The following is a 23,297-nucleotide window of genomic DNA, read 5'->3' on the forward strand; positions in this document are numbered from 1 at the left end:
TTACAGCAATAAAGAAAAATGCCAAGATAATCATTTTAACGAACTATTTTAAGAGAGCTTCATATGTTCTGAGCAGTGAAGTCATATTCTGTTGAATATTCTCTCACTCAACCAAAAGCTTTTGTTGATTTATTAAAATGATAAAATATTAGATAACTCGTTAAATTATGCTTCTTTTTATTGTTGTATCAACGTAATCATGTATATACCTGTATTTGGTGTATGTTCTTACTTACAGTAATATCAGTAAGAGAAAACATCTATTTACTTGGTCCGCTAACTTTTCCTACCATCAGATCTTTCAAAGGTTGTAAGCTGTTGACTAAATTTAAGCCAAACGTTCTCAAGGAAACTAGAGGACCGAAATCTGTAGAGTATAGCTTATGTAGCTTGTCTACCACACCTAGTAACATGTTGTTGGTAGGATAGCGGTCTGCCCAGTACGGTTCTAAAGCCAACAGAGAACCAATGTCTAATCCTCTTTGTCTAGCCTTTTCCAATGCTTTAATGAGAGACTCCACATCACCTTGCCCCATATTCAAGCCTTGACCTGCCAATGGATGTGTCGTATGTGCTGCATCGCCAACAAGGGCAATTCTTTCAGCGACATATGTGTCAGCATGAGAGAGTTTTAGTGGGAATCTCCCTCTTGATTTATCCAAGATGTCAATCACCTTAGGGGGGTATTTTTCGTCGATGACAGAGTCGTCTTTGAATGAATTAAATTTCTCATTGATTCTGAAGTCAACATCTTGAATCAATTCTTCGCCCGTAATAGTTCCCTCCTGTAAGGACTTATAGTAATATTCGAGATCAACGTCCTCCAAGATGAACGCTGCGTTGACCAAGGCCACAAATACGTCGTCATCCAAAGATAATAACAATCTTGATAATGGTTCAGTGGTACTCCAAACTAACGTAGAGTTCGTACCTGGTAATGGAAGATGAGCCACTGGTCCAGTTGGTAAGAATCTTTGCCATCCTCTAATTTTGAACGGAGGATATTCTAGTTTCAAGGTAGCTACGACTCCGAATCTCTCGTAAAACCAGCCTCTTGACTCAATCCCAGAAAATTTCCGAACTGGACTGTTGAATCCATCGGCACCTATCAACAAGCGTGTCTTATATTGTTCCCCACTGTCTAGGGTCACCACCGGCCATGATTTAGTATCTTCGGGATCTTCATATTCAATACTTTGGACTTTTGTTTTGTCAATAAGATCCAAATTTGGTGCATTACTTGAACGTAGTTTCGCCAACAACGAACTTTGAATGTTCAAGATTTCAACCATAAACCCCATTGAATCCCGTTCCATCTCTAAAGTACCATTAGAGCATCCATCTGTAACGTATAGACCATCAAAGGGCTGAATTCTCTCTTCCATCAACGATACCCCAACAGTATTCTCTAAGAAGTGCTTAGATTGGGGTGTTAAACTGATCACTCTATTGGTGAAATTGTCTGGTGGATCATGGTAGAAACCGCCTATTTTTTCCTTCAAATCACCTGCATCGACCAATACAGTTGATAGATCCGATAAGTGGGGAGATTGTTTGATAGCAGCAGCCAATGTCAACCCGGCAGGACCACCGCCAACAATAAGCACATCTGTTAACTTAGCTTGAAGGTTAACAGCAGACGCAAAAAAAGACCTGCTCAAAATCCGGCTAGACAACATTCCAGGATGAAAAATGTTCAATGAGTGGAACAGTTACAGTTTTACTGTTAATCAACTTTCACACAGTGTATCTTTTGGTTTTCCGTAGAACTTCGCATACAGTGAACAGTTTTGTTAACGGTTGAAATGTCAAATTGGTTTCAAAATCTGATTGTTTTGTTCTGAACCTTTTTCTTCGGAACCTTTGGAGAAGCATAAGTATACACAATTGATGCCTCATCGTGCATGAATGGGGAATCGGTCTGGAGTACACACATTGGAAAGATACTGTAAACTGACGAGCTGAGTGGAGAATTGCTATGATTAACAGTCACGTGATATTGCTCTATAATCAAAAGCTCCGTTCCCCTATGCACCTTTACCGTTATTCAAGCACAATCTATTTTGCATGAAGCTGTAGTAAGTAAACTGGAAATGGTCGTCCGGTAGGAATACATAGTTTTGTATATCCCAATAGCTCAAGTCCAAAAAATTAACGACCTCAAGACAACTGTTACTTTTTATTTACCAGTCAGTACCTTTTGAATCTTTCGTAATCTGAGGCATCGTCGGTAATATAAATTGTTTTTTGGAGTTCATAAATGTGAAAATTCCCAAGTAGCATAATTCGACATTTTAACATATATAAAGATATGAGTGATGAGATGAGTACCGTTGATTTGTAAAAATAGAGAAAAGATCACTAAGAAAAAGGTAATAGAATTATCGGTACACGGATACCATTAGTGTATTTTGTTGTTTATACTTTTTTCTGTTGATAATATTTTAGAGAGTTTTTTTGGACTCTGTTTTAAGTTCGGAAAAGTGAGCTTGTTAATTAGAAGTCGTTCATTTCCGAACATATTTCACATGACGAAAAGTGTTGTACCAGCTGGTCGAAGGTGGGTTTCGCACGATCAAGTGCATGTAAAGAGCCTCGATGTTAAAGCTGTTGTTGGTCCAGATTCTTGGGATCAGCTGAAACCGCAGAATTTGAAAGTGACATTGCATATGCAGACCGACTTCAAGAAATCGTCGATTACGGATGATTTGAAATACTCTTTAAACTATGCAGTTGTCTCCAGAGATATATCCAATCATGTTCAAAAAAACATTAAACGCAATTACAAAGATGTGAACACTTTTGGAAGGAATATTGTGGAATATGCCAAGAAATCATACCCTGGCATCAATGCGTTGACCGTAGAAGTGGAATCTAAGGAAGCAAACATCAGATCTAATAGTATCAAAAGTACTACCAGTGATTCCCATGATGAGTTGGATCACATTATAATCTCGGACTTCAAGATATTGACACTTATTGGCGTCTTTACTTTTGAACGTTTGAAAAGGCAATACGTAGATTTTACCATTAAATTGCCTATTGCCGAAGGCTCTGATGTTCCACAATATGACAAAATTATTAACCAGGTTACAGAATACGTAGAAAACTCTAATTTCAAGACCGTGGAAGCCTTAGTTGAAACTGCTGCTCAGGTTGTTTTGACAAACAACGGCTATTTCTTTGATAGACCCTCACTTCCAATCGAAGTTAAGGTTATGAAATTAAATGCCATTACCGAAACAGAAGGGGTGGGTGTTTCTTGCGAACGATGTTATGATGACTTCAAGTCCGTAGCGCCAATATCCCTTCCAGTGGCCAAATCCAAAGTCATAAATTCATGCACTGGTGGTGATTTTGATCTCCCTGTCCAGAACATTAAATTAGATAAGGACTCTTGGAAATCTGCAATATTAGCTTTTGGATCCAATATTGGTGATAGATTCAAAAATGTCGTAGAAGCCGTGAGCCTGTTGAAAGCTCATAAAGATGTAGAAGTGGTGTGCTCTTCATCATTGTTTGAAAGTGAACCAATGTACTTCAAAGATCAACAGCCTTTCCTAAATGGATGTATCAAAATCAAGACAAGGCTTTTACCTGACGCATTACTCGAATTGTGTAAAAAAATTGAATATGATGAACTAAACAGAGTTAAACATTTTGATAACGGACCACGTACTATTGACTTAGATATCGTAACATATTACGACTCGAATGGTGCTGATTTTTCAATGAATACGCCAGAACTAACTATTCCTCATCCCAGAATGCTTGAACGAAGCTTTGTTTTAGAGCCTTTATGCGAATTGATCAGCCCTTGTTGTGTACATCCGATAACTGCGGAACCTATTCACAATCACTTGAAGCAGCTTTACGAGAACGATAATCCTGAAGATGTACTCTGGAAATTGGTGCCTGTGGGTGATAAATTCTTGAAATTTAAAATTCAATGGGAAAAGGATATCTTAACCGGTTTAAGACGTCCTGTGTCTAGTAGTTCAGCGTACTTGATGGGGGTTGTCAATGTAACACCAGATTCTTTTTCTGATGGAGCTCAAGATTATGACAATAAAGAAGTAGTCGTATCGAAGATTGAAGCAATGGTTTCTGCAGCACTCGAATTACATGAAATAGTAATTCTTGATATTGGAGGTTGTTCAACAAGACCGGGCTCCTTGCAGGCCTCTGAAGAGGAAGAACTAGCAAGAATTCTTCCCATCATTAATGCAGTCACCACATCAAAATCAATTCCTTTGGATAAAGTCGTTATATCTATTGATACTTATCGTTCTGTTGTCGCAGAAGCAGCAATTTCCGCGGGTGTGGGTATAATCAATGATATATCAGGTGGGGTTTTTGATCCAAGAATTTTACAAGTGGTGAGCAAGCATCCTAATGTTGCTTATGTTCTTTCCCATATCAGAGGCACTATCGATTCGATGTCGTCCGAAACCTCTTATTTGACTTCAGACGAAAACGTTAAGGAGTACATTTCCGGCAAGGAAGGAAATGAGATCGACAATCTATTTATTAAAACAATCGGCAGAGAAGTATGTTCGAGATATCAAGACACTTTTAGGAATAACATTTTCCGTTGGCAATTGTTTTTGGATCCTGGAATTGGATTTGCCAAAGTTGGTAAGCAAAATCTCGAGTTAATAAAAGGTATTCCTCTACTACGGAACTATTCTTGTATCATTGGTAATGAGTACTATTCTTTAATAAATCTTCCTGTGTTGGTTGGACCATCTAGAAAGAAGTTCATTGGAGATATAACAAAGACTCCTAGTGCCAAAGATAGAGATTTCGCAACAGGAGCGATAGTGTCCGCTTGCGTAGCAAACGGATGCGACATAATCAGGGTACATGATGTTGCTAATATTAGCAAGGCATTGAAACTCTTAAATGAACTTTATAGAAACTAGGATATGATGTGATTAAGACAATATATTTTAATGTATTTACTTTTAGCTGTTAGATTAACCTTCGCTCTGCCATCACATAATGACATCTAAATTGCTGCACTGAACTACCACATTGAAAGAGATATTGTAGAATATCATTGCTTGACGATGAATAAGCAAAAGAGAAGCAACAGAAACAAGAAAAATAATTGGGATCATACCAAACAATGAATCCGTTATCCCAAGATACAAACTTATCGTGATAAGGATTAAAATTGAAATGATAAATTCACTAGAACTTACGAGCACAATTAATAGGAAGAGCAATCCTTGGCGATGTGACCGACGCCGTTGCAGTTGTAGCAAACTTTCTCGTTTTCACCGTTTTGACAGTCTTTGGACAAATGGCCAGCTTGACCACAGTTGTAACAAGTTGGTTCAGACTTTAAACAGTCCTTAGCAATGTGGTTAGGGCCACCGCACTTGTAACAAGAAACCTTAGGACCACTACGCTCGTTGTTTCTGAATCTCTTTGGTTGATCACATTCTCTAGAGATGTGACCAAAGCCATCACAGTTGTAACATTTTTGAACGGTACATTCAGTCTTAACATGACCAGTTTCGCCACAGTTATAACACTGCTTGAATTCGACAGTCTTTGGGACAGTACATTCTGATTGGACGTGGCCTGGCTTGTTACAGTTGTAACATAGCTTTTCAGAATCACAATCACTAGCCAAATGGCCCAACTTCCCGCAAATATAACACGCCTTACCTGACATTTTCCTCACACTCTTTAGTCTTCCCGGAGTGTTTCTGTTAAAACCACCATTTTTTCAGAATACAGAGTGTTGGAATATAGCACGCTTGTTTTAAAGGTAATCTTGGAATCATAGAAGAGGATAGGCGCAAAGGTCTCCCATCGCAGAGGAAGCGTTTGTTAGAATTTGAAAATTTTCCAGTCGTGTTAAATGATTTGATGGGATTTTCAGATAGATCTTAAGGTCTTCATTATAGAACAGTCCATGGGACTGGCTAGAATGGAATGCAGACCAGTTGCGTAATAGTACTGGGTCTATTATCCTACGTTCGAATCTTGTTTCCTTCTCGGATCATCCCTGTAGCTCATTGAAGAGTATTGTTGTGGTAGTCTTAGTCTCCTTAAAGACTCTTCCTCGCATTCAATTTCGTAAACTTCTAAAGGACTCAAGTCTGCGACCATTGTTCCAAACTCGATAGTTGTCTGCATAATATCCCACGCATCTTCGATGTTGTTTAATTTGAAGTCATCCATGCACAAGTAGCTTAAGACTTCCGGGGCTAAGATATATTGTGAAAAGTCGTAAGGGCCCCAGAATGAAATCACAGGATTCTTATTTCTTTTCAACTTTTCACCATAAGTCTCGAGGATAAGCATTCCAACGATAGCCTGTCGTCTGGATCCGAAGTACCCAGCGGTGAATTTCAAGATATTTAGATCTCGTAGTTCTTCGTTTGTAATCACTTGACGTTTTGAGTTTTTCTGAACCGTTTTCGCCATTGAATAATACAACGATGAGACCTTTCCGGTCAGTATCGCATCACAAACAGAAATATGCTCTCTAGTACGAGATTCCAGCTGGTCAAGAAACAATACTGGCGGAAGATCATATTTAGTCATGAATTTTTGCCTTACGGCGTTTGATTTCAAGTATGTGCTTTTCTCAGTATTCTTCGGCAACACAAGGGAAGCCGAGCTCTTTTTAAACTCTGATACACCCTCCGCATTCAAACCGATGCTATACATCTTAATGAGTTCCATTGACATTTCTTCTACGTCGTTCTCATCAAAAAAATCTCGTGAACTGCCCGGCAGTTCATGGACACTCTCATCATCAGTCAATTCAAGCATGTCAGCACCCTTGTTTCTCTCGTTCAGCGAGTCTAAATCTGATTCAACGTCACTGAATTGTGTTTCCAGGTCAATTGACTTGGGATCTTGGAGTTCTGTACTTTTCTTTTCCTCCTCTTTGGCAGAAACATCAAATTCCGAATCTGATAACTCCTCCAAACTGCCGGAGCGTACACGTAGCTTTTTATTCAAGCTGCCATTTAATGCCACCGTTGGGTGCCTTTTACCGTAAGAAAATCCTTCATGTGATGATGAAGAGATTATCACTAGAGATTCCTGGCTCAATTGATCTGAAGACGCATTAGAGCTACTGACCATTCTAATATTCCAAAATCAACAGAGAAAGTCAAGTTTAAACAGAAGTAATTCTCTCCTTTAACTCAGATTTCCGTTCCATATATCCAAAAACATACACATTTCTTTCTGGTCCTTTGCAGTTGAGTAGTTTATCTTTTCAACCTTTTTATTTGACACTTTTCTTCTACTTGAAAGGTATTACTGGAAGTAGGACAATAGGGGACAATGAGAATTTCATATCACGTGATCTTCTATGTTTGAACAACGCTATTTGCTATGACCCCAAGCAGGTCAGCAGATGTTCAGTAACATCCAATAGTATCCTTGTTGATTGTAGATAATTTAATCAGAAAGTAGAACCACATTACGTGATCCTTCTTACTATTGTTTTCACTTTACTTTAAAGTTTCAAAATTAAAGAACGGCTTTTAGTTTAGAATTTCATACGTAATTAGGAACACAATGCTAATATCTTGATATAAATATGTAGATTTACTAGTTAAACAAACTAGTTCTTTGTTTCGTCAAGTCTGTAAAGATCAAATCGCACAGTATAGTCGGAACACATGTAATTGAGTGTTTCAAAAATGCCCTTTCCTTGCAGTTAAACTCTTTTCTTCCTCGGTAATATTTCATCTACACAAGCATTTATTAATATTATATTCAAACATAATTTTTTGAATCATCATCAAGTGCTAAAAGGTATCCACAGTAAAACACATAGAAACCAAAGCCGAGTGCTAAAACTATTTTTAGGATTTGCAGTATGTCGAGATTTGGCTATACTGCCTCTAAAGCATTTGAGATCACTTGTCTCAATGAAAGTGGCTTGAAAAGTCATTACAGTTCATTGTTGGAAAGCTGCTGCAAAGATAAACGGGTCTTAAAAGATTATCATGCTACTGCAGTAAAGGATAGCAGATCTGTCCGTACTTCACTGAATGAGATTATTGCGTTGGATTCACATTCAGCATCAAAATACGTGTCCTGGTCGAGAATTGATGGTAGTTTGACTGTCATGAGGCCGCCGTTAACATCAGACCGATCCCAAGATCATGTCTTGATTGGATCGATTAAGAAGGACGTACATGGGGAAGGCAAAATAGTGTATTCTATTAGTTGGAATCCCAACGAGTTACAGTTTGCCTCAGTGGGAAACACTCCGACTGTTAAAATCTGGAACGTTGTGGATGATAAGTTGAGTGTGTTGAAAGAGTTTAAGACAAACTTTAAAGCGAAGAACTTCATAACGGAATATGATCCTTCTGGAAAGTACCTAGTTGTAGCGACGAAGACGAATGAAATCTACATTTACAATGCAGAATCTGGTTACGAATCTTGTATCTCTTTTTCCCCTGATGAGAAATCGGATGATGCCATACATTCCCTTTGCTGGTCTAATGATTCCAAACAAATTATCGTTGCATATAAATCAGGATTCATAAAACTATTTTCACTCCAAGATGATGGATTAAAGTTTCTCTGTGAAAGGCGGAATGATATGAAAACCATCACGTCACTAATAATGGATCCATTAGGCAGAGCATTGTTAGTCGGAACTCATAACGAATGTTCTATCTATTCGTTACCTGATCTTGTGCCCTTGAAAAAATCAATCAAGACAGATAATAGAATAACTGGAATTGACATTTCTTTTGATGGGTCAATAATATCTATTTTGAGCAAAGCATTAGACTCTCACGATTCATTTTTAAGTCTCTATTGGTACAATGATTTGTCTATCCTATACAACACGGTGGTTAAAAATTCATCACGTTCCACAATCAAGTGGTCAAAGTCGTGCTTAATATTTTACACCACTGGTGCTCTTGATAAAATGACAATGGTTGATTTACGTTCAGGCAGACCGAAAACTATGGTATCGACCGATGATCGTAAACGAAATGATTTTGTTAAGAAAAGCACCGATCGGAGCAGTAGAACTCAAAGAGACACACCACAGCGCGGGAAGAGGGATAAAGAGCTGCGCAAACAACCATACAAGAGAGATGCTGATAAATTCAGTGAGAAGTCGTTTGGTCGCTCCAACACAGGGTCTTCTTTTAGAAAGCCAAATGATAGATGGTGATAGATTTAAAAGTTAATTAGCATTCTTACAAGTATATAATGTTCCAATCTTAAAATCAATCAGAGTTCAGCAATATGTATATGATTGTTATCTTTTAGTGTTCGATACGGGTTGGAATTTCTATCCGAAGCAGTATTTACAGGAGGGTTTACATATATATATAGTGATTAAATCATGCCAATACTTTCTGTGTTTGATGATAATATGTTAATTCTCAGCAAGAACATATTGTATACTATTGAAATATCTCTCGTCAACAGCTTTCTTGATTTCATCTTTTGTCAACCATGCAAATTCTTTGATTGACTTTTCATCCTTTAACTTGAATTCACCTGCTATGATATGCGATTTGATCAAAAACTGGAGATCTTTTTCAGATTGTAGAACACCTGCTGGAGTATTCGACACAGTCCATGTATTAATATCTTCTCCGCCGATTTTTCTTAATCCCACTTCAGCGGTCTCATGTAAAGCTTTCTTTCCTTCCTTAGCTTCAATATCAACCGGGAAACTTGGAAGAACCCAGCTTCCCTTGTCATCCTTCACAAGCAAATGCAGAGTTCTGTCCAATTTTCTGTCTAAACTAGTAATATCGTTATTTTCGTCTGCCTTTGTAGTTCTGGAATTAGGAACAATTGGCCTTGAGACATCAGACTTGTTTGAACCTTCTGAAGCCTCTCTTGGTAGCATAATATCTTGCTTTTGACTTCTTTCTCTGTTATGTCTGACGTCTGGCACTCCTTTAGGGAACCATACACCAGGCTGCTTGCTAATCACACCTTTCTGTACAGACTGGAAACGACGCTCTGCCAAAGTACCTTTTTTGAAATAGAAATAAGATGGAAATGTCCACATTAGTCTTCTTTCCAGTTCTGCCTGGTATTGGTAGTACTTGTTCTCTAGTGCATTCAATTCTGGAGTGACGATTGGAACACGAGAAAGTACCAAACCTGCCTTTACTGCCTTGGGAATCGAGCTTGCTGCTGCTTTCACAGACATTTTTATTTATAATTGTGTCGATGAAGAGGGTTGCTGACTGAATATACACGATGATTGACAGCTGGTGAATATGCTTCCCAATTCTGATAAGCGGCACTATTTCAACATGATGCTGATGTTCCAATAATTTTTCAAATTGTTTGAACATCCTCTCATGCCTACTATTCCAAAATTTTTCAATATGAAATAATCGATCACGATATACGGATTTGATAACTTTCCAAGTGGTGTCACTAATAGAACAAAGTAGTGAGTGAATTGCATATGCATAAAGGCTATCAGATACAGAAAATTATTTAAGTGCATTTATATAAGCATTATTTTGGCGTTTGGTTCAAAATATTCATCAATGTGTTTAATTGCGCAGTTGGATCGAAATTTTGTGGGGGTTGAGGAGATTTTTGGCCCGAAGGTTGAGTAGACTGATGCGATTGCTGCTGCTGCTGCTGCTGCGCAGATGATGCCGATCCCAGCAGTTGATTTTGACCATATACCATTGATGGAGGCTGCTGATACAATGGCTGGTTATAATACTGTTGTTGGATTTGAGGAACGTTCGGTATTTGTGATGTTTGAACCGGAGGAGGAGGAGGAGATATATTACTGTAGGGGATAGGTGTTTGAGAGACAGCAGTAGCTTGACCAACTTTACCAGACTTGGGACCCAAAACACCTTTATCAGTTGGCATCTTTTGCGAAATCGCTTTTGATGAAACACCTTCACCAACAATAATATCGGGCTCCTCATAAACCATGTTTGTTTGGATTGGTTGACCACCAGTACCACCCCATTCCGCGGACTGTGACCATTTGAAGTCAATTTCGGTTAGCCTGGCCAATGGGATGATTGAATATCCATATTGATAGTCACAACAGTCTCTAGGACCGAAACCAACGGCCCAACGGATTCTCAAACCATGTGTCGGATTGCCACCACCAGTGAAATGCGCCATGATCCTCTCCGCTTCTGCTCTTGAATAGACTTTCACAAAGGCGTGCTTACGGGCATTATTCAAAATAACACTCTGAACCTCACCGAATTGTCTTAACATTCTTGCAATATCATGTTCTTTGAAATTTTGTGGGACACCACCAACGAAAAGGGTTCTGGAATATACTTTTACGTGGTCCCTTGGCACAGTTGGATCAAAGGATACCGGTTTTGGCCTAAAATGAGGGTTTGAGGGAACATTCTGCTCATCTGGGTACAAATGATGGTTATTTCCTTGTTGACCATTAATTGACTGCTGCTGTTGTTGTTGTTGTTGTTGTTGTTGTTGCTGCTGTTGCCTAGATAAATGCAGAGAAGTTGTTGCCTGTGCTCGAGATCTGTCATTTTTGTTTCTTGGGGGTGATCTAGATCTGTCATTTCTGGAGTCTCTTCCAACGTACTGCGTTGAGCGAGTAGACCTTGACGATGAAGAGGTAGAAGAGGTAGAATTATCTATCGAGCGAGGAGCCTGTTTGTTTACTTGAACCAATTTTTGGTTCTTTGTCAGTTCAACTTGCAACTTTCCTAGAAGTTCTTTCAAACAAGAGTCCTGTACCGATATGTCCTCTGAAAATAAACCAGACGGGACTTGTATGCCAGGAAGGTTTTCGAATTTCGGTATAGCGTTCAAGACTTGATCAATTTTACTACCTGAGGAGGACTTATTATCATTACTGGGAGCTGGGCGTGGGGTTAAAGACGAATTAGATGACGAAGATGGAGGGATCGAGTTGCTATTTACAAGTTCACTCAAACGACTCCTTGCTGCATTCAAAGGTTTGTTGTTAAAAACGTTGTTTTTATCCCAAATATTTATTAACTCCTGAATTTTTTCTAGATGGGCTGGATCACTTCTTTCAATACCATCAATTAGTAAGGGTTGTATATTATCGTTTAATAGTTCTACACCTTTCAAAAAATAATTCCCTTCTTCGCCTTCTTCTTGTTTTACAGTTTCTGACTTACTCATTAATGCTCTAACAATAGAATCAACGATATACAAGGAGCCCAATTTGTGAGTCGGAGGACACTCTTTGGAGTACTGTATCACAAACGACAACAATGCTTCGATGTTCCTTCCGTGATTGACAGCATAGTCTGTTAATTTTCTGATACGAGAACCAGAAATCCCAGATTTCAACTCTTTGAAGGATTCTAAAGTAGCTACAAAATCCTCATGCTCATCGCTTTGCATCATTGTGATATGTGTGTGCTTTTGTGTACGTGCAGTTTCAATAATCAAGGGGATCTATTTTAGGAACGTGTTCGTAATAGCAATACGATCGGACGACTGAGGGGTTCGAGTAAAATAACAAAGAATAATAAAGTGAAAGAGTATATTTGACAATTTTTAAAAACAGAGAAATTATTCAGTGATTTGGAGCTTTTATTAATCAAGTGACAATCAATTACTGTTAATCTTTTTTAATCCTGAACTGTTTTGGTCTCGATAAAACATTCAAGCATCAATATATTTCTTTGCTGGAAATTCCTCAAAGAACAAGATTTTACCTGGCCCTTTATATAGTTGGTGAGATTTATTTCGTCACAAGTGATTGATGTATAAGTCTCTCTTTCACACGGCCACAATGGTGTTATATATGTATAGGTCACGTGATATTTATGGTTAGGGTAGCACATGAAACAATCTCAATGGTATTGACGTATTAAGGAAGCATTTATTATCTTTCACGTGCCCTCTTATTAAATGCAGAATAGTTTCACGATCCCATAACATCGCGTTTTGCTTGTAGTTACCTAAACAGTGTTGTGTCTTGTATTGTTTACTAATTTTTTTTTTACGTATAGAGAATACTCTCATCAACTATCAATATCAAATTCAAAACTGAAGTTAAATCATTAGCGGGTATCTTCAGCAGGCATTGCGACAAAAAACAACTACTAACTGAGATACGGGTGCTGTTGTTAATTGGAGGTTGTTAGATTGTCTATATTTGATGGCTTAAACCTTTGAAAGGAAAAGGACGAAGGCTACAGCAAAGAATGTCAGCTATTTACAAACTTTCCATTCAAGGGATCAGATCTTTTGATTCCAATGACAGAGAAACAATAGAATTTGGCAAGCCATTGACGTTAATTGTAGGCACCAATGGTTCCGGTAAAACTACTATCATTGAGTGTCTGAAATACGCAACAACTGGGGACTTGCCACCAAACTCTAAAAATGGTGCGTTCATTCATGACCCTAAGATAACTGGAGAAAAAGATATTAGAGCTCAAGTTAAGCTAGCATTCACTAATGCAAAAGGAGTGAATATGATTGTTACACGGAATATCCAGCTTTTAGCAAAGAAAAATGCGAATACTTTCAAGACTTTAGAAGGCCAATTGGTGGCAATTAATCATGGAGAGAGAACGACATTAAGTACCAGAGCCAATGAATTGGACCAACAGATCCCATTATATTTGGGCGTACCGAAGGCTATCCTTGATTATGTTATATTTTGTCATCAAGAAGACTCATTATGGCCATTAAGTGAACCGTCTATCTTGAAGAAACGTTTTGATGAAATCTTCCAAGCAATGAAGTTCACTAAGGCATTAGACAACCTCAAAACCATCAAGAAGGATATATCTATTGATATCAAATTATTAAAACAATCCGTAGAGCATCTGAAAACAGATAAAGATAGGTCTACCGCGACCAAGGTAAACATATCTAAACTGGAGAACAAAATAGAAGAGTATCAAAAAGAAGTGAAGAGCATTGAACATGACCTAAATATAATCACAAAGGAATCAGATGCACTTTTCAGTTCAAATCAAAAATTTCAAGAAACCTTGTCCAAGTTGGATAACCTCAAACATAATAAAACATCATTTATGGAACAGATACAAAGGTTACAATCCTCGATAGAAATTCTACCAAATTCTAAGAGTGAGTTGGAGGACATGCTTCAGAATTTTCAAAGATTATTAGAGGAGAAGAATATAGAACTATTTGAATATCAATCAGAAAAAGAAAGACTTTTATCTTTATTAAACGATTGTAGAAATGAGCAGCAAGAAGTGGTAAGATTGCAGGGCGAATTAGGCTCTAAAAAAAACCAATATGAGACCTCAAAAATCAAAATGAACACCATTCTAACAGAACTATCGGAGTTGTACAATATTTCTAAGGAATCCGTAACATCAGAAGTCTCAACGATGCTCCATACAGCCAATAAGAACCTTGAAAGCCTGCTTGCCAAACACCATTTCGAAGAAACTACATTGGAGGAGAAATTATCAGTTTTACGAAATTCGTTTGCGAAAAAGGAACAGCAATTGTCATATATTTCAAGCGATTTGAATAAGCTGGCGGACCAGACCAAAAAGCTAAGGAATCGATTAAATGATAAGAGGGTTAGTGAAAAAGATTTAAAAGTCGAAAAAGAAGCTCTGAACAATTACGAGTCTAAATTGAAGCAGTGGAATACTGAGAGAATTGTTGATGCGATTTCTACCTCTATAAAAACGAAGAATCAAGATATTCTTTCGTTAGAAGATGAACTAGAAGTTATCCAACAACAAATAACCAAAGCAAATCAGCACTCCGACTTATATGCCAAATTGTCCCTTTTGAAAGCTTCAGAAAGTACGAAAAAAAAAGATGTTGAAACCATCAAGAAGCAGCTTGAAGAGGGAGCCAATTTAGTTAGCGTATCTTTTAATTTGGAAGGCGATTTGCTCTCTCAATTCAATTCTATTTTAGACAAAAAAAGAGTGGACCTAAAAAAGATAAAAAACGATAGTGACATAGCCACAAAGGAGTTCATACAATACGAGAATCAACTCCAAGGTATAGAGGAGCAAATCTATGAAATAGAGTCCAATATCACTTCAATTGAATCTAGACTCAAGGAGTCTTTACCAGATGAAGTTGAAATTGACACATACGACGAGGAGTTACGTGACTCTGAAGAGTCTTATCGAATTGCACTTGAAAATTTAAAAATGCACAAGACAACTCTGGAATTCAACCTTAAAGCTTTGGAAGTTGCAAAAAATGAAGATTGTTGTTATCTTTGCCAAAGGAAATTCAACGATGTTACTTCTTCCTCCAAACTTATTGAAGATTTGAAAGCTAGAACTAACAAGAATTTCCAGATTGCACTAGAAACTACCGCGAAGGAGATGGAAACATATCTTCATGATTTGAAATCATGTTACGATGATGTGCTTTCTCATAGAAAATATCAACGTGAGCTCAGCACCATGAAAGATAATTATGCCAGAATCAAACGCAGCACCGAGGAAAAACGATCCAATCAACAGGAAAAGTTCCACACTTTGCAAAATTTAGAATCAAAACTAGCTACACTTACGGAGAAACTCCAACCAAATGTAAGCAAGGTTTTGGATACAGAGGAAGAGCTATCAAAATTAACTTCCGATTTAAGAAGAGTTGAAGAAGAATTGAGTATTTACATTTCTGATGAAAAACTTGAGACAATTGAAACGTTGCATTCTAAACAAAAACGTGTCAATAATGAATTGAGAGCATTGAGAAAAGACATCTCTGATTTACAGATACAAAAAGAAGATAAATCTAAGGAATATAACAACCTACTAAGCCTTATCCGAGAGAAGAACTCAAATATCAATAACATGGAAAGTGCGTTGCAAGAATACCTAAACATAACTAAGGAAGTCTGTGAAAATGAATCTATCATTGAAAGCTCCGAAAAAGAGTCAGAGATTCTCACTGAAGAAGTCAACGATTTAAAACTGGAGATAAGTTCTGCCAGTGGCTCTTTAAACGAAGGAAAAGCAAAACATAGGCAATTAGAAGTGGAAGCTAGAGAAAGGAAGGATAAGATTGAATCTCAGGTTGCCAACGTCAATGAATTAGTTGAATTGATACAAAACTTTGAGATAAATGATGCTCCTCGCCTTATAGAGTGCGAGGAGAAATTAACTGAAATTTCCAATTCTGTAGAATCTAAAACCGCAGAGATTAAAAGCATTGAGGATTCAATTAACAATACTGTGCAAAAATTGAAAGATTCTGATAACGAATTCAAAAATATCAAATTAAATATAGATTTACTGGGTCTTAAATGCGAACTCCAGAGAATTGAAAATGCTATTTCATCTATGGATGTTACTCATGCGGAACAAGAGCGTAATAAATATCAAGAGGACTCCCTTCGTTTGCGAACTGCTTATGAAAAGCTCAGCTCGGAGAATGCTGGCAAGTTAGGGGAGATAAAACAACTACAAAATCAAATATCAAATTTAAAGAATCAGCTCCAGACAGATTATAAAAATATAGACGAACATTATCAGCGAGAATGGATAAAGCTTCAAACAAAATCTTTGGTCACTGATGACATTGATACATACTCAAGAGCATTAGACAGTGCTATCATGAAATACCACAGTATAAAAATGAAAGATATCAATCGTATCATCGATGAGCTTTGGAAAAGAACTTACAGTGGAACAGACGTCGATACGATAAAAATTAAAACGGATGAGGTATCAAACGTGAGAGGTAAATCTTATAACTATAGAGTTGTTATGTATAAACAAGATGCTGAACTTGATATGAGAGGGAGGTGCTCAGCAGGTCAAAAAGTGTTGGCCGCGATCATTATCAGATTAGCTTTATCCGAAACGTTTGGTGTGAATTGTGGTGTCATTGCTTTAGATGAACCTACAACAAATCTTGATGAGGAGAACATTGAAAGTTTAGCCAGGTCACTAGCTACTATCATTGAAGTAAGGAGACACCAGAAAAATTTCCAGTTGATTGTAATTACTCATGACGAGAAGTTCCTCAATCATATGAATGCGTCCTCTTACGCTAATCATTTCTATAAGGTGAAGAGAGACGATAGACAGAAGTCTCAGATCGAATGGGTTGACATAAATAAGGTCAACCCATAAATTTTTGTCTATGCTACTTGTTTTCAGACAGTATTTATCGTATCTTCGTTCCTGTGATATTTCCATAGGAAATGTACTTCTCCCGTAAGTGTTCTTGCACATCTGTTAGGCAAATATCATCAGTCCTTAGCAAGCAGGGTCTAGGCGTTGCTTCTTGAGGGTACCCTAATAATGCCGTGTTGTTCCGATGAGCTTTTCCCAGTTGATAAGCACCTTTCACGCCTGCTGTTGAACTCTCGCTACAAGGAGTATCGATTGATATTTCTTCGAGTAATACTTGCAGGATCTGCAGCAGCCTGGAGTTTTTAGCCTGGCTGCCAGTTATAAGCAATTTGGATATTGTTATATGACCTTCTTCAAAAGCATTGATTACATCTACGATTTGAAAGGCCAAGGTTTCGATTATAACGACGTATTTCAATGCAAGATCTTTCAACGTTGGGTTATAACCTTCTTTCAAAATACTTCCCGATGTGTCTTTTTGAACAAAGCTTGATTCAAATTCTTCATAATCCTCATGAAAAAACGTATTTTTTATCATAAGGTGAATTGATTGAGTATCGCTTTGTTCAATAAGATCAATTTTATGTTCAACAGTTTCCAAGAAATTGACGTCACTATCCTTTACCGCCGGGTGTGTACTTAGAAGCTTTTCAAGTAGAACCCCAGTGCGTGATATACCAGCCTCATAGACAGAATAATTGTCGTGCTTGCTGATATGTTTCCTGTTTACCAGAATGTCTTTAAAAGGTCCCCAAATACCCGGTATAAACGATTCGAAACAATCGCTTGCATATAAGAAGCACGTTGAAGTTCCTGCTACAACGAACAAAGTGCGATTTAACATAGCAGTAGACCAGCATTGAAACCAGCTCGCATAGCAGTCAATACAGCTATCCCCAAATTGTTCATTTTTTTTAATAACAGCATTGTTTCCTATGAATATTTTGTTTAACTGTAGATGCTCGTAGAATTCCTTACTCCAACCAAATAGCTCACCATCATGTCCAATACCATTTGAATTTGGTTCTTGAACTGGCATTAATTCCTTATGACCTAACTTGAGAGAAATTTTCCACAATAGCCATATATGCAAATCGAGAACTGTCAGCCCATCGTCTTTGTATAATTTGTTCAAGTGCAACAATTTCGGGATTGCCATTTCAGGGAAAAATTTCCCGCCGAAGTGGCATAAGATTGATTCGTCTGTAATATTGTTGAGATATTCCGTCTCCTCTATAGCTGCTGAATGCATCCAAAAAATGATATCGTGATATCTACCGTTCTTGTCATGAATCAAATTGAAGGGAATTAAGTTCTCATCTTTCTGTTTCCCAACCACCATCGAACAAGTTGCTCCTACACCCAATGAACAAATGTTGTACTCCTGGATATATAAAGTATTGAATGCTTTTTCTACAGCAGTTAAAATATCAGAGGTACATTGGGTAATGATCCCATTTCCATGCCTAAAATAAGGGACTTTTTCTTTCGTTTCCTTGACTAGGCTATCAGTATAATAATCAAAAATACCTATTCTAAACTCGGTAGATCCCAGATCGACACCTATCCCAACATCTTGCATATCCACAGGTTCTATATATGATGTTTAAGTTCTAATTTCTCGATTATACCATCACTTTCTGTATTCTTTTAGTTGATCATTATAAGATGAAGGTTGATAATACGAGATGAATAATTCTTTTTCTTTATATAGTAAAATAGATTTCTGAAGAAGTGTAGATCAATTGCAAAAAAGTATTATACAAACGCATGTTCTACTTAAATCATAGGGATAAGCTACCTTCTTGGCCCTTTACCTCTTCTAATCATTTCTGGTAGCTTGAATGGTACCTTCAAAGTTGCTATTTTATACGTTGAGGCAGAAGACTTTGGAATGCCAAAGGCTTCAGCTTGAGCTACAGTAGCACCCTTAACGGTAGCACCTAAGATTTTGAAGAGACTGACAAGCTTGGAAGGCTTTAAGTTTAGTTGTTGAGCTAAAGGTGGGACTTCAACAATGAAGTTATCCAAATGCATAATAATTACCAAAATATAACATAGCAATTTGTCCTCCCTCTGTGGATCGATAAAGAATGACTTATCTTTTGATCTACCAAATTGACCAGGTCTAGAGATGGTAAACCTTTCCAAAATGCCATTTAATAGGGCATCTGGAGGGTTGTTTATTCTTTCCAATAATTTTGTCTTGTTGTTAACTCTTCTGTTATCGTACACCCCAGCCAAAAGTGATAAATAATATAGTAATTGCAATTTTTGCATTTGTGCTGCTTGTGTTAGAGTTGGCAACTTGTTAGCCACATATTGAAATTTAGTGTATGGGAAATATTCTAGCCTCTTTTCTGGGTCTTGCTCTTTCATGATACTGCCAACGCGAATAAATGACCATTCCTTTTTGGGTATTATGTTGTATAAAGGATAAATTTGTTCCACATCTGTTGCGTCTAAATCAGCCAACGGAGTTGGTCTATCAGAAGATACAGTTTCTTGCAGTTCTTCCTTTGAAGGCAGTTCTTTCGAAGCAGTCTTCACTGTGTCTACAATATCTATCGCAGAATCAACCAATTTGTCTGAATCAATACGGTTTCTTTCCATATCAGCAATGGCCTTCTTTGCCTTCTTAGTACCGAACGCCTCACCTAAAGCGTTTCTCATCAATGCAGCACGGACGTTAGCCTGTTTAATGTCAGGTCCCATTAGGTTCTTTCTAGATTTGGAAAGAACCTTGCTGGATACCAGTGGTGCCTTGTACAATTCTACAGACTTCGTGGCGGCATCATAAACACCAACAACATACTGAGAAGAATTAACAAAATCATCGTCAGTCTGACCTTCATATTCTAGTCTATCGTTTTCACCATGTAACACGTATTTGTCGCTGTTCTTCTTGTTCTTATATAGCTCGAAGGTGGTATCTTTTGGTGCCTGGAAGCCCTTAAAGAAGCTACTTACAGCAACAGATGGTTCATCATGATAAGCTGAAACACCAACCTCAGTGAATGCACGTTTGGAACCCATCTCCACACTCTTAGTTACTACACAGTCAGCTTATTTCGGACCTTGGGATACCTTTCAATGATGTACTAATTTCCCAATATAGTTTGTGATCGATGCTTTACATCTCATCTCATCGCATATCCAAAAATTTTTCGATCAAGGAAAAAGAAACAAGAGTCATGTGACCGAACCATTGGATTATTGAGTTGGAAAGACGAAACTTCGACCGTTTGCCAGATTAATAAATGCCTTTTATAGTACCTCGTTACACCAAGCTTAGTCAGGACGCCTTACTTTTTCTGCTGCATGTTAAACCTGCTTTTTCATAGATTTCTGTGTTGTATTTCGTTCAATGCTCTGTTAGAGGCGATGAGGTTAGCTTTTGATATTTCATTGAAATGTTGACAGACATCAACAAAAAGCTATGTCAGCACTTATACCAAGTTGAGTGGTTCTGTAGCAGAACATCCAGTTATCATAATGCAACGATCCTTCTATGAAATTTTGGGCATTGAAAGCGATGCCAGTAATATCGAAATTAAAAGAGCTTATAGGGCCATGTTACTGGAAACACATCCTGATAAATCTGGATTGAATTATAATTCCAACGGAAACAATACATCTAGTCATTCTGTTACTGATATCCAGGAAGCTTACCAGACCCTCATTGATCAGGATTTGAGGAAAAAATATGATGAGGAACTTGCTGAATCGTTCAAGAAACTTGGCTTTCACAATGCAGGTGATGGTCTAGATCTTTTCTCTCTAGATCTGTTCGATTACAGCGGAGATGAACAATCTTTTTCGATGAATTGTCCCAGGTGTCAAATAACTGATGGGTTCCAATTAACCGAAGATGCTTTGGAAGAACATGCGATAGATTATGAGGGAGGTGGATATTTCGTATTGGTGCAATGTTCGGCTTGTTCACTATGGTTGAAAGTCTTATTTGACGTTATGGAAGAGTGATGTGACATATCAATTATGTTTTCACAATTAAAACCTGAAGAACTTCCTTATATTGTATCTATTGTGTCATGAAAAATTCACACTATTTACAGGTATGTTTCTTTACTTATGCATACTAAGAGCCACGTCAAAAAGCATACTGAATGTATCTAGATTTTTACGGTTCTTTCTCCGTATTTGTTTGCTCAGCGTCCAATATGGAAATGAAGGCTTTAGAGATAGCTTCAAAGTCTGTCATGAGGCTTACATGTGGCATTTCGCTAGCTATCTTTGCTACAATAGGAAAGCCGCATTTTTCTGGAAGTAACCACTTGTGATGTACAACACCGTCACCAGGTCCGTAATAAAAGTCTTGATACAGTCCTTTCTTTATCTCCTCCCGATTTTTAACCTTGGCACCTCTGACCGTCGGAACCCTATCACCATATACTATTGCTAGCGGCGGATATGTCTTTTCAGAATCGTGTTCTAGTTGATCTAAGAAACGCTTAGTCTTTGGAAGAATCCTTTTCAGATAGTTATAAGAGTCCTCAAATGAAGTGATAAAATCGTTTTCAGTCTCGTCTTTCAAAAGATTGCTCGATGATTTGATCATTTTGACTGGTGATAAGATTGCCAACTTTAAGGAGTCTTTAACCTTGTCTATTTTTGATGTGCTTTCTCTTTCTTTACTTACTAACGGAGAAAGACCGTATTCCTTCCACACATTCGGATCAAAGAAATCAAGATCATATCTTTCATAGGTATCTTTATTGATAAAACATCTACCATCATGCGGCAAAAAATAAAAACTGCTTCTCATAAAGAAATTACTCTCTGCGTTCAATATGCTTTTGTTTAGTATAACTTCATCACCAAATCTTAAGGGACCTAAAATATTAGGACACTGACTCGGAGCCCCTACATAAATTATTCCTCTTATCAAGTGCGTATAATCTTGTAAAACTTTATGTGCCAGAAGACCACCCATCGAGTGCGCAATTAAGAAAGTTCCTTTTTTTATCGTTTGTTTATCATAAAGTTCTTGGAGCTTATCCTTTAATTGTGTTGCCGTAATATCTAAAGATAATCTCCAATCGTATCCAAAGTCTTCTACATTAACGTTTGGATTCATCTTTAAGCGTCGTATTAGTTTCCTTGCAACATCTATTGGCCCGATATGGGTCAACATACCATCGGGAATTATGGTTTCTGTTGCACGAAGTTCATCATCTTCTTTTGGGCCTAATAAAAGGTTGATCTTCCTAATATTAAAACCAGCCTTTATTGGTATCCACACACGTTTCATAGTTTCAGCATTTCTCAATATACTACCACGATAGCCTCCTAAAATTACAACATCCCCTTCCAACTCGTCCCAAACAGTTTCAAGCCGTGAGACTGAATACCCATCTTCTGTGATTTCTTCAGGATCTATATTGGAAAAACTTCTAATTGCGTTTATTAAGGTTTCAGGTTTTAGAGCATGTTTCACTGCTTTTGATCTTACGTTTTGAATTCCTTTATTATTAGCAAACAGAAAGCGCTCCTCGATAGATGTAATAGATTCTTGACGCTTTAATTTCAACTTAATTTGATTTCTATCTAATTTTCTGTTTTCTTTATCATCTGAGCTGGTTGTTGGTTCAGTAACTCCATCGTTGCTTATTTGCTCATTGGACAAGAAAGCTCTAATTGATGTCAATGGAGATACTGGCAAAAGATTTTTACCCCCGAATGGAAGACTGAAGGTAAAAATCTTATGTGATGGCTTCGTATCAAATGAACTTATCTCAGATTCATCACTCTCGACATCTTTTGATACTTTTTCCTGCGCATCTAGTTTCTTTGGTTTAGATTCAACAAGGTCGGGACTTGCCAATAAATTACTGAAGTCTTCTTTCCTTGATTCGCCCTCGTTACTTTCTTCCTCATCTTCATAAAGGGATTTAGCACCGGTGCTTTTCCGTCGTTGGGTATTCACTCTTGAAATAACCGCAGATCCACCAATAAAGGAGCTTGCCTCTTCTGCATAAAGGTCCTTCGGGGATTCATAGCTTGTGACAGAGTTTACGTCAAGCTGACTTTGAGCGGCCTCTTCACGTTCTAGATCAGAATCAGTAGATAATTGATCTACAGGCATCTCGTTGTGATTTGATTTGACCAGGACTTTCCTTTTCAATATTTGCTGCCGAGCGTACCATCTGATTGGAAGTTGCTTTAATTAGTTGTCGATTTCCTTAAATATTTTTTGTCACAGATAAC

The 23,297-nt window shown here is 37.6% G+C and overlaps 12 protein-coding genes across 12 annotated transcripts; 4 read left to right on the top strand and 8 right to left on the bottom strand.

The window, feature by feature from the left end:
• Positions 1 to 260: 260 nt before the first annotated feature.
• COQ6 (putative N,N-dimethylaniline monooxygenase COQ6) lies at positions 261 to 1,679 on the bottom strand (the record flags this gene model as incomplete). Its single annotated transcript, XM_452320.1, has 1 exon — positions 261 to 1,679. One exon carries the CDS (start codon positions 1,677 to 1,679, stop codon positions 261 to 263), a length of 1,419 nt encoding a protein of 472 aa, XP_452320.1.
• Positions 1,680 to 2,528: 849 nt separating this feature from the next.
• FOL1 (trifunctional dihydropteroate synthetase/dihydrohydroxymethylpterin pyrophosphokinase/dihydroneopterin aldolase FOL1) lies at positions 2,529 to 4,925 on the top strand (the record flags this gene model as incomplete). Its single annotated transcript, XM_452321.1, has 1 exon — positions 2,529 to 4,925. One exon carries the CDS (start codon positions 2,529 to 2,531, stop codon positions 4,923 to 4,925), a length of 2,397 nt encoding a protein of 798 aa, XP_452321.1.
• A 290-nt stretch (positions 4,926 to 5,215) lies between these two features.
• Positions 5,216 to 5,686, bottom strand: GIS2 (mRNA-binding translational activator GIS2; the record flags this gene model as incomplete). Its single annotated transcript, XM_452322.1, has 1 exon — positions 5,216 to 5,686. The coding sequence occupies one exon, from the start codon at positions 5,684 to 5,686 to the stop codon at positions 5,216 to 5,218; it is 471 nt and encodes a 156-aa protein (XP_452322.1).
• A 296-nt stretch (positions 5,687 to 5,982) lies between these two features.
• On the bottom strand, positions 5,983 to 7,113 carry RTC4 (Rtc4p; the record flags this gene model as incomplete). The annotated part of the gene is made up of 1 exon (XM_452323.1): positions 5,983 to 7,113. The coding sequence occupies one exon, from the start codon at positions 7,111 to 7,113 to the stop codon at positions 5,983 to 5,985; it is 1,131 nt and encodes a 376-aa protein (XP_452323.1).
• A 745-nt stretch (positions 7,114 to 7,858) lies between these two features.
• On the top strand, positions 7,859 to 9,181 carry TEX1 (Tex1p; the record flags this gene model as incomplete). Its single annotated transcript, XM_452324.1, has 1 exon — positions 7,859 to 9,181. The coding sequence occupies one exon, from the start codon at positions 7,859 to 7,861 to the stop codon at positions 9,179 to 9,181; it is 1,323 nt and encodes a 440-aa protein (XP_452324.1).
• Positions 9,182 to 9,388: 207 nt separating this feature from the next.
• Positions 9,389 to 10,180, bottom strand: MRPL17 (mitochondrial 54S ribosomal protein mL46; the record flags this gene model as incomplete). Its single annotated transcript, XM_452325.1, has 1 exon — positions 9,389 to 10,180. One exon carries the CDS (start codon positions 10,178 to 10,180, stop codon positions 9,389 to 9,391), a length of 792 nt encoding a protein of 263 aa, XP_452325.1.
• A 317-nt stretch (positions 10,181 to 10,497) lies between these two features.
• On the bottom strand, positions 10,498 to 12,369 carry NRD1 (Nrd1 complex RNA-binding subunit; the record flags this gene model as incomplete). Its single annotated transcript, XM_452326.1, has 1 exon — positions 10,498 to 12,369. One exon carries the CDS (start codon positions 12,367 to 12,369, stop codon positions 10,498 to 10,500), a length of 1,872 nt encoding a protein of 623 aa, XP_452326.1.
• An 806-nt stretch (positions 12,370 to 13,175) lies between these two features.
• On the top strand, positions 13,176 to 17,066 carry RAD50 (MRX complex DNA-binding subunit; the record flags this gene model as incomplete). The annotated part of the gene is made up of 1 exon (XM_452327.1): positions 13,176 to 17,066. The coding sequence occupies one exon, from the start codon at positions 13,176 to 13,178 to the stop codon at positions 17,064 to 17,066; it is 3,891 nt and encodes a 1,296-aa protein (XP_452327.1).
• Positions 17,067 to 17,100: 34 nt separating this feature from the next.
• Positions 17,101 to 18,651, bottom strand: MPA43 (Mpa43p; the record flags this gene model as incomplete). Its single annotated transcript, XM_452328.1, has 1 exon — positions 17,101 to 18,651. The coding sequence occupies one exon, from the start codon at positions 18,649 to 18,651 to the stop codon at positions 17,101 to 17,103; it is 1,551 nt and encodes a 516-aa protein (XP_452328.1).
• Positions 18,652 to 18,866: 215 nt separating this feature from the next.
• RPA49 (DNA-directed RNA polymerase I subunit RPA49) lies at positions 18,867 to 20,105 on the bottom strand (the record flags this gene model as incomplete). Its single annotated transcript, XM_452329.1, has 1 exon — positions 18,867 to 20,105. One exon carries the CDS (start codon positions 20,103 to 20,105, stop codon positions 18,867 to 18,869), a length of 1,239 nt encoding a protein of 412 aa, XP_452329.1.
• Positions 20,106 to 20,564: 459 nt separating this feature from the next.
• On the top strand, positions 20,565 to 21,053 carry JJJ3 (Jjj3p; the record flags this gene model as incomplete). The annotated part of the gene is made up of 1 exon (XM_452330.1): positions 20,565 to 21,053. The coding sequence occupies one exon, from the start codon at positions 20,565 to 20,567 to the stop codon at positions 21,051 to 21,053; it is 489 nt and encodes a 162-aa protein (XP_452330.1).
• A 157-nt stretch (positions 21,054 to 21,210) lies between these two features.
• KLLA0_C03003g (uncharacterized protein) lies at positions 21,211 to 23,175 on the bottom strand (the record flags this gene model as incomplete). The annotated part of the gene is made up of 1 exon (XM_452331.1): positions 21,211 to 23,175. The coding sequence occupies one exon, from the start codon at positions 23,173 to 23,175 to the stop codon at positions 21,211 to 21,213; it is 1,965 nt and encodes a 654-aa protein (XP_452331.1).
• Between the last annotated feature and the right edge of the window lie 122 nt (positions 23,176 to 23,297).

This window comes from Kluyveromyces lactis (genome assembly GCF_000002515.2).
Source record: "Kluyveromyces lactis strain NRRL Y-1140 chromosome C complete sequence".
NCBI lineage: Eukaryota > Fungi > Ascomycota > Saccharomycetes > Saccharomycetales > Saccharomycetaceae > Kluyveromyces > Kluyveromyces lactis.